General features: G+C 45.3%; 1 protein-coding gene and 1 pseudogene across 1 annotated transcript; one reads left to right on the plus strand and one right to left on the minus strand.

Moving 5' to 3' along the window:
• Positions 1–7,255: 7,255 nt before the first annotated feature.
• LOC123153212 (NADH-ubiquinone oxidoreductase chain 6-like) lies at positions 7,256–8,008 on the minus strand. Its single transcript, XM_044572433.1, has one exon. It carries the CDS (start codon positions 8,006–8,008, stop codon positions 7,256–7,258), a length of 753 nt encoding a protein of 250 aa, XP_044428368.1.
• A 572-nt stretch (positions 8,009–8,580) lies between these two features.
• LOC123150445 (uncharacterized) lies at positions 8,581–9,564 on the plus strand (annotated as a pseudogene).
• The last annotated feature ends 346 nt before the right edge of the window (positions 9,565–9,910 follow it).

A 9,910-nucleotide genomic window follows, 5' to 3' on the forward strand; every position in this document is an offset into this window, starting at 1 on the left:
TCCAATCCACAACAAATCGAATGAAACCGCTTCGGATTTCTCTTGATGAAAACCCTTGTTCCGCTCTCGCTCGCCGCTACTAACGGGGTCTCGGTTGATTTTCCTTCCTTTAGCTACTCAGATGTTGCAGTTCGCTAAGTTTGAAAAGTCCAAAGAGCGCAGACTAGCCACGGAGCTTGGATACGGTTTCCCGATCGGAGATCCATGGATCACAGAAAAATATCTCCCCATGGCCTTTCGCCTCTGAAAGTGTCCTTCCTTCTCAATGCCCGGGCATCCATCCAATGCATGATTTTCGATAGCATCGAACATGAGCGGACACCCACACAATCTCGATTTGACACAGCAACACTTTCCACCTCTCTTCCTTCCCTTGGATTAAATAGGAAATCCTCACTTTTCCAAGACAGAAGAGAAGCAAGCAACGGATTGAGCAACTATCGCGAAAGCCGTTGCGCGTTAACACATCCGTTTTCTTGCTTGATTTTATATGATTTTTTGAGCAACTAGCGCGAAAGCTGTTGCGCGTTAGCGCATCCGTTTTCTTGCTTGATTTTTATACAATTTTCTAAAGTGATCTGTCCAACTAAGTGGAAAAGGACACTAGAGTGTGGCTACACGTGGTATAGGGCTGCTCGTCCCGCCTGGTGTTGAGAAATGACATCCAATCTTTCGGTACCTATCATATATTCTAGGTGGATAAACTGATTTTTGATCAGCATCAATGGGAGATCTGATGTTTTAGAATGACCTTCCCCCGATCAGAGAAGGGGCTTGGTCTGGAACGGATTGAGACGGAAAGCGGTAATCAATCTCCGCGTGGTGGAACACTTATTGGAGAAGGGTAAGCGCCTCCATGTCGTAGGCGTGGGTAGGCCAATAGAAGACTAGGGAACATAGCCTAGCCACTCAGTTCTGCCCCGAGCCAAGTCTATTTAGTGTCAGCGAACACATACCACTATCTATATATAGGTTTTTCTTTTTCGTAGAGGTGGTCGCTTAGGTCCTTGGACCCTTCCTTCATGAAGCTTGAGGAAGCACTCACTTTTCTATCCACGACATTCTTGGTTCTGCACTTAGTCTTGAACCTGTGTTGGTTTGGGATGTCAATCTCATTCATCAGTGGTGTGTGCCGCGTACTATGATTGCTTTCTTCCTGCTGTCAAATCCCAGTCTATCTTTCACTGAGCTTCCTTCGCTTGGAATTCAAAGTCCAAAAAAAGAAAGAAAGCATACTTTGAGGTATGAATGATCAAATGTCTACGGGTGTTATTGAATATCATGGGGTATGAACTTCTAAGGTCATGGCGTAGGGTATTGGATAGGCTGGTCCGCTGGTCGAAGTCATTGCAGGGTGTGCTACGGACAGCTATTGTTCCTGGGCATTTCCTTTCTCTCGTCATCACGCCAACATACACAAGGCTTGCCTTCACAGGGCCCCACCTTGACTTGCCATCATGGCTACACTCTTTTCATAAAAGCAACTCTTCTTAAGAAGACCCCTTGGTCCGCACAATGAAGTTCCTCCATAGAGAACCCAACTGCATAGCACCATCGCAAAGGTTTCTTCGTAACTCGATTAGTCTCACTCAAGAGAACTCATCTACACGGAGGGTCTTTTAAGTGCCAGTTGTACCCGCACAGAAGTTTTGCGCCCTCAACTACACCAGGATGCCCCCTGCAGTAGCATCACAACTTTTCTCACCATGGACAACTCGCTAGTCTTCTTGCATCAGCCACACCTAATTACAAATGACCTTGGCCTCTCCATGCTCGTCATTTACATTTAAACTGCACACCCCCTTGTTGAGGTCTTACTCCAAAGGTACGGCCTCTAGCACGTGACCATTCCTCACTCAAGTCATCGACACCCTCATCGATGTACGTGTTGAAAGAAGAAATTCCACTATCTCTCAAACGAAATGAGGTTTTTGAACTCCTATATAACAGAGTTTCATTGATGCCAAAGGGGGTTTGCCTTAAACGATTGGAACCAGAATAAAAAAAGAATGAAAGAGTCAATCTATCTTAGTCAAGGCGCTCGCTCTGCCACAAAGGGAGGCACTAGCAAAATATAAATAGAAAAGAGATGTTTCCAATTAAACCATAGATGTCCACTTCATACTTATAGTATTCTATTTCGGCTTGCTTGGGTTCATTCAAGGCATTTTTGAATCCCACCTACTCTAGTTGGAGCAAAAGTCCCTGTGGATAGAATAAAAACCGTTTTTATCTAGGAAGAGCGCCTTTGGAAACCCACTGCTGAAGCCGAATAGGCAGTTAAAGCTAGAATGATGGGGGGCAATCCTGCAGTATGGCTTTAGTGCGTAGATTCTCAGGCAGGCTCATCGACTAGTGGAGGAGGGACACTTTACTTATTATCAGAACAGAAAAGAGATGTATGTATACTTTTGGAAGGGGGATCAAACTAGTTATGTTGACAGTCATGAACTCCTATAGAAGCAGATGTTCGAGGTCTGGTCCAAAGATACCATGCTTGCTTAAGCCAATCCATAGGTTCAAGCGAAAGAACACTTATTCACAGCAATATCTAGACCTGATGAAGATGACTGCTAGTCAAATACCTAAATCCTTTGGAATTCATTAGTAAACTCTTTTCAGAGTCATTAAAAACGACAACACCACGTAGGGCAGCGTCCACGCGAACTAGCCTCTTCCTTAGCAAGTCAGTGGGAGAACGCCATCGGTCAAGAGAAATGGAATCCGTTGTTAAGTGGGTACCGGACCCGGTAGAATTGGCATCACTTCCTTCACTCCACAGAGGACTCGGGGTAAGATCGTTCCCAAGCAGAAGGAAAAGCTTTCGAACTAGGAGTCATAACGAACTCATGAAGCTATCCTTCTTCTATTGCTACTCTCAGAGAGAGAGAATAGGTCGTACGAAAGGGGACCCACCTTGAGAAGGGTGTCCCATTGCGGAGTAGTTAAACGAGTATTTTGGTATACCACTTGTGCACCTAAACCTATGCTTAAGCTTACTAGAACTTCAACCTCAAGTTCATTAACATCAATGCGTCTCATCTTCTTGAACCTATTCTATGGATAAATGGGCACCATCTTTCTCCTAAGGGCAACTATCCATCCCTTTTTCTTTCAAGAATGCGGGTATCGTAGTAGCAAAGCAAGTGAAATATGCCAAAGGGAACCGCTCGGATATAGACGGTAAGGAAAAACGTCGGCTAAAGAACAGAACTATTCTATTGTATTGATGGCCCCGAAAGAAAGTGGGTCTGTGAGTGGAGGCCATCCATCCCTTTCTGATGAAACCTTTGTTGTCCTAGCTTGAATTGAAGGTTTGGCTAAGGATGGGGATCCGGTGTCTTCAACTATACCATCAGAGAAGAAGGCTTGCCAAGAATGGACGAAGGTATGATTCTAGGAAATCTAGATTTGAAAGAAGGAAGCACCCGAGGAGCAATCAAACGGACATTTCTATGAGTGAACTCGCTAAAGCTGAAGATCCACCATCCAATTTAGGCATTAGGCAGAACTCTCTCAATCCAGGAACTAGCTCCTATCTCGATGATTCCATTTCTCTTTTTCAGAGTTAGCTTCTTTCCTATGGTAAAGAGTACTCTTGTTTCCTAGTCGAGGGATAATCAAGTCATTTCGAAAGGGGATTTATCCGTTCCCCTAGCCATCAAGCAACTGCGAGAAACACCGCGCCCGTGCCCCCGTCACTCGTTGGAGCAGCCGTGCGTGGCGTACCAATTTTTTATCTGGTGGATCTTGTCTGTTCTTTCGAAAGTGTTTCTACAAAGGAGTGAGGTAAACCCATCTCGGTCGAATAATTCGTATCTTTAGACCATTCAGAGCTGTTTGCATTAAGTGTTGGGATTTAGTTTGTTGTCATTACCCTCAACTTCATTGCTGTCCACCTCTTGCCGTGTTATTGGCTAGAGAAAGACAACCGATTGTACTACTACAGTGTTGAGTACCCCAGTTGCTCCGCGGGTGATTATGCCCTAAATTCTTAGGAGTGGTGGAACGGATTGCTCCTATCTAGGGTTTCCTAGCTTGCTTTCCTAGATTTAGCTTTATCTATCTTTCCGAGATGACCAACTGCTCTTTCTTGCCAATCTACTTTAGATTTATTAATACTTTCATTGCGGGACCTATCCCCGAACAACCATTTCTTTTCTTCCGCGGTTTCTTTAGTTTCTTCTTGATTTGATTGAAGTTTAGGGAATTGGATGGACTGGTGTCTTTGGATATTATCCGTCCTACTTATGATCTTCCAATTGAACACACTAGTATTTTATGGATTCTTTCCCCGGTAGTGTAGTCGTCTCCAAAAGGGATGATACATATTTATCTGTCCTAGGATGCGTCGTTCGTGATAAGCTTATCCGCTTCCTTTCGCCGGTAGTGTGAATCTTCTCGAAAGCGCACAGCATAGTCCAGTCAGTGTAGCTAGGGCATCATGAACAGATTCCTCAAGAGGAAGGTAGGGCCATATCTATCCAAGAAGAAAGACTTGGTAAACAATTATGCTACTTGACCAATGGATACATTATAGATCTCGTGGCTGGCTACTATTCAACCCTGGCATTGGGGATCAGGAACGGGGTAAAGTACAGACTGTGGCTAAGGATAGGGATCCGGTTGTGCCGTGTCGGCCCCGGGAATCGGCGAACTACGCTACACAGTCAGATACCTAAGCGAACGGATAAGGGAAAGCCTGCTATATTATATATAGTAATCACCTGCCAAAAGGAAAGCCTGACCGATAATAATAATAGGTCTATGCGCCGAACAAGCAACGGTATATTAGAGATAGTAAGGAGTTGTATACACGGGGGTATGCATTCATGTCACGCTTTCTGTGTGATAAGAGGTTGCTAGCTAGCAAGTATAGAAACAGGAGATATGCGTAGTTAATAGAAGCAAGGGAATATGCGTGAGTTGATTTGAGAGTTTTTTTTAGTTGCCACCGAAAAAGCAATTTCATCTCAAGGGAAAATGCATTGCATTTTCAAGGGATTGCCAAGCTAGGCTAGGGATCGTCCGCGGGTATCAGGAATATCGTATTTATCTCTTCTAATCTAGATCCCACCTCCCTCCACTTCTTGCCTCACGCCCGTCCTGACTCCACATTAACGACTGTCCTTCCACCCAATTCCCCGCACCCTTGCATCACATCTCCAACCCTTGCCTCCACGCGATCTTCCACAATCGTAGCCCCCACCTCTGAAGCTTGCCCCCGACGAACCTGTCTGCACCTGAGGGCCCGCGCTTACATCATTGGCATCACATGATTAAACATCAGCACGCGCACTTCCCTCCGTTTTTGATGCCGACAGGGGGCTGCTAGGGGGTGTAAAGTTTCGTTTCGGTCGTGTCAGACGACATGCAGGGGGGCAATGGCTGCCAACGGAATCTATAATAATTCGATACTAGGTCAACTGTACCATCAGACTTGTAAGAACATGTAAAAAGTACCACACGAGGTTGTACCAGCTGTGTGCAGTCCTCCGACATGGGTTAAGTGTCCTGCATAGATCTTCCCCTCTCTCCCAAAGAAGAGATGTTCGCTTCATAGCCTTCTCTTCCGAGATAAACCCTACAAAGGATCCTAATCGTGCTAGCCTTTCATGGACTCTTCTTGGATTTCCTTTCAGCTGCGCCCAGCACCTCTCTAGTTTCTCTATGAGATGGAGATGGCTCATTCTCTAGTTTTCCTATGAGATATAAGTAAGTTTCTATCGTACTTTGAAGTTCAGGAAGGAGTTATTAATTAAGACGAAGAAGAACTGGGTTGGGATATGCCTTTCCCATAACAATAGAAAGAATCCAATCCAATATACACTACACTATCACTATAGAGTTTTCCCCTACCTATGAAAAGTGAGATGAGAGCTTTGTGCTAATAATTTATTATAAAGGTGTACCTATCGACCCCAGGTAATTAATGCCCTATCCTTCTACTTAAAAAACGTTACGTTAGACTTGACCAACTGTTAATACCAATCCGGCAGCAATAACTACTACTAATGCATATTCATATCCCACTAGTCGACTTAGCAGACTCTGACCTAGCCAGTCTATTTGTTGACAACAGACCAGTACTATCCATCAATGCCACAAAGACCATAAACGACCTCTATTTCGTGGAAGAACTCCTTCTCATATGATGCAGGGCAATAAGACCAACTGCCCGCCCTACCTAGTGAGAAGAAAGCTTATAAATATAAGCATAAACGAATTCCTAGCCGAGCCCTATACTTACCTGCTTGTACGGTCAATGCCCTAGTAGACATCAACTTGGTCAGAAACTCCAGCCTTATCTATGCTGCTTTACCCAACCCAGGTGACCTACTTTCTCAGATGAGAGATTCGGCGGAATAGTAGGAAGTCCCTGTGGAGAACTAGAAGACAAAACGAATATAGCGGAACAAGCAATGAATGACCTAGCCTAGGTAGTCCTATGTTTGACCAATGCTGCCTTGTATGTCTTGATCCAAGATTTATCAGCAAAAAAAGACATGGGATTATTGATCAATTCACCATCCTCTTCATCTGAGTGTGCTTCCACTTTATTGTTTGTGGCATGTGCATTATGCAACAAGTAGATTCCTGATAAATGAACCTTCTCCACCCCTTTCCTATCCAACGCGGAGCGGCAGAACTACTCGTCTGCAAAGTGGGAAAGCTCCCTCCCTCCTACCTAGGTGTACCTCTTCATTGGAGCAAACCATCCAGCAACTTCTTACATTTAGAATTCCCTTCTAAGCTGGCTATAACCATCCTTATTGACCAGAAAGGAATTGAGAAATGGGATGCTATAACCAGACCATAGACAGCGTTTCCACATTCACTTTTGAACTTAGGGAAACAGTGAAAGAAGCCCTCATACCCACTCCTCTTTCCCCACCAAACCAACAAGTAGTAGGTTGGTGGGCCTCGGTATCTCTATTTGCTAAGATGGATACCTACACCACTCAATAGTTCCAATTCATTTTTTATCCCATAGGAAAGAAAATGCTTCAAGCAATTTTGTCCTTTCCTCCTCCGTCATACGACGGTCTTCACAACCTTCCACCGGAGGCTTTTCTCTATTTTCCTCCTCTTTAGCCATTGCTTCTTGAATCATATCTTTGATCTTCTTTAGGGGCAATTTAAATATGTTCGCATCCCGCGGGAAGCGGAAAGCCAGAAAGAGAATTTCCTCCATTTTAAGAATCGAAAGGAGTTTATCCAGATTTTGTACCAAACCCGGGAAAAACCCTAAATGTTATCTTAAAAAATCTATATAAGCAGGGTTATAGGAATCCTGAGATTCCCCTCCGTCCGCTTTGGAGGAGAAGCTTCTTCTATGGCTATGGCCAAAAGGAGAAATAGTCCTGTTCATTATATTCCTCCTAGAATCCAAGGCATTTCGTCGGAATACATCCTGTCTTTTCACCCTTGTAGTCCTATGCATAGTAAGTACTATAGCCCCAATCATAGCTACTAATAAAATCAGACTAGAAACCAAAAACCAGACGGAATAGTAGGTATAAAGCAAATTGCCCAATGTTTCCAAATTAGTCCAACTTCGTACCTTTCCGGCATAAACCGTATATCTCAGAGAGGTCGTATTTCTGTGGGTTGGTAGTAATGGAATGGTTTCATTATCTAAAATGAAGAACATTTCCCACCAAAAGATCAGTCCAATAATACCAGTCACTGGTAAATAGCGCAATACTTCTTCGTGAATCTCCGCTATTTGAATATTGAACATCATAACCACGAATAGGAATGAAATGACAATAGCTCCTATATGAACTACTGGGGAGATCATAGTGGAGAAGTCAAGACCTAAAAAAATAAGTAAACCAGAAGTGTCGCAAAAGACTAGGATGGGAAACAAAACAGAATGTACCGGATTTTTAGCACGTACAACCATCAAACCAGAGACCAAAGCAGGGCTCGACAAAACAGAAAGTATGATGGTATGTCGTCCTCCCTTGAAATGGAACTTGAATGCTGGAGCAAGAAGATGCATTCAAGTCGATCTATTACAGCCAGCGCGGTTGTTCGTATTTCATTTGCTTCTTCCAAGCCGACGCTCTTCTTATAAAAGAAAGCACTCACTGAATTACTTACTGAATCTCGTCTTTCTCTCAACGCCGAGAATTTTTTACGTGTCTGGGTCGATCAGAGGTTCGGCTTGCTTCTCCCCCACCCTCGCCTATGAAATGGATAACCCTTGCTGCCATAGCAGCAGGATTTTAAGGGCTTCTGTTGAAGCGGAATAGGAGGAAGCCATGCATTCTTTCAAGAATCTCCAACCCCCCCCCCTTTACCTTCTCTTTCTATTCTATAAAAAGGCGAACATCTAATCTAGGCCCGGTCGCCTGTCTATGTAGGCGAGCAGCCCAGCCCCCTTGTTGAAATTTGGATATTAAGGAAGCCGTATTTCGCAATAGCAGCTCCGAGAAGCTGGGCTTAGGGTGCGCCTCCTGCGGTCGTTTTAGTGACTCAATTGGCTGGCTTCCCTCAGCTCAGACTGGTGTCGCCACCTCTCCCAGGACTGGAATGATTATCCCCGCCCGATGGGTCTACATTCATCCCTGAATGTCGTCGGGTACTCTTCACTTCCCCGCCATTCTTGTAACCGTCACCTGTAATCCACGCAGGTGTGTCCGCACCCCCTAGAGTGGACGAGAAAGAAAGGATTTTTTCTCGGAGCAACCCCCCAGGTTCCAGACCCAGGAGTTCACTTTCTCGTATGAGCATTCAGTACATATATAAGTCAGTGGAAGAGTCAAAGGGTCACCACTACTGAGGATCTCCCCCTTATCTTAGAAGGGTCGTCTGAGGGTTCGCCGCGGTTCATTGCTGTGCTTACACACTAGGCTACCCTTCTCCGAAAGCTCCGCGGGACCACCTATCACTAGTCTTCGGCCGGAGGGGTTTATTGCACAAAAAGGTTGGGACACGGGCTCCCGTAGAGGAAAGCCCAATGAATGTCAGATGCAAAGCCCCGCACCTCATTAAGATCATATTGGCATACTCTCCTAAAAAAAGAGCAGACCCCATTGAATACGGGAGTGAGGTACAACAAGGCCATTTCCGTCCACCTTCTCACGGAGCCATACGTGGACGTTACCGCTCATACAGCTCCCAGCCAGCAAGCAATTAGCTTTCCTCTAGAAGTCATGGAAGTGTGGATAAATCGACAGAAGGTTTTTATTTCTTAAAAAATCGCCCTAACCGTCCTAAATATGGACGGAGAGCGGTCTCGAGTTTTTCGGGGTCCTCGAGATCGCATTTTAGGTCGAGTAGAGACACTAGGGAGTCTGTGGGCTTCCCTTGGCATTTCAAGATGGCCTCTATCGTCTTTTCGAGAGCCTCCCGTTTGCCCGTCAAGGGGCATTTGACATCTAGAGACAAAAGCAGTCCCACACGAAACTGGGAATTTTCCCCAATGGACGTAACCAGCTCTGCTTTCGCGGTCTCAAAAGGAGAAGCCCCGAACGCTTGCAGTTGCTTTTTTCTCTTTATTCCTTCTAAGCGAGCCTCTAAAGACTCTACTCCTAATTTAAACTTAGAGTCCGATTCTTATTCTTCCAAAGACAAAGTAGAACTTCATTTTGAGGAGTTTGCCCCCCGTTCGCCGCCGTCCAGCCGGCGGCTACTCTGGGATGGATCGAGGTTTAGGCCAGGGGGCTTGCTCCCTTTCTTCTGGAGCTAAGGAAGGACCTGCGGGTGGCGTTTCCGGTAAAGGGGAAATCTCAAGGAGGGTCTCCAGACCTTCGAAGTGCCCCACCACCAGGGTTGGCGTTGTGTCGACGACCCCCTCTGGCTCCGGGCTAGAGGTAATTTCGATGATCTCCCTGGCCCTTTGTTCCTCGTCACCATCACAATAACAATAAGGAGACGCGGTGACATCATCATCCAGAAG

This window comes from Triticum aestivum, chromosome 7A (genome assembly GCF_018294505.1).
Source record: "Triticum aestivum cultivar Chinese Spring chromosome 7A, IWGSC CS RefSeq v2.1, whole genome shotgun sequence".
Lineage (NCBI taxonomy): Eukaryota > Viridiplantae > Streptophyta > Magnoliopsida > Poales > Poaceae > Triticum > Triticum aestivum.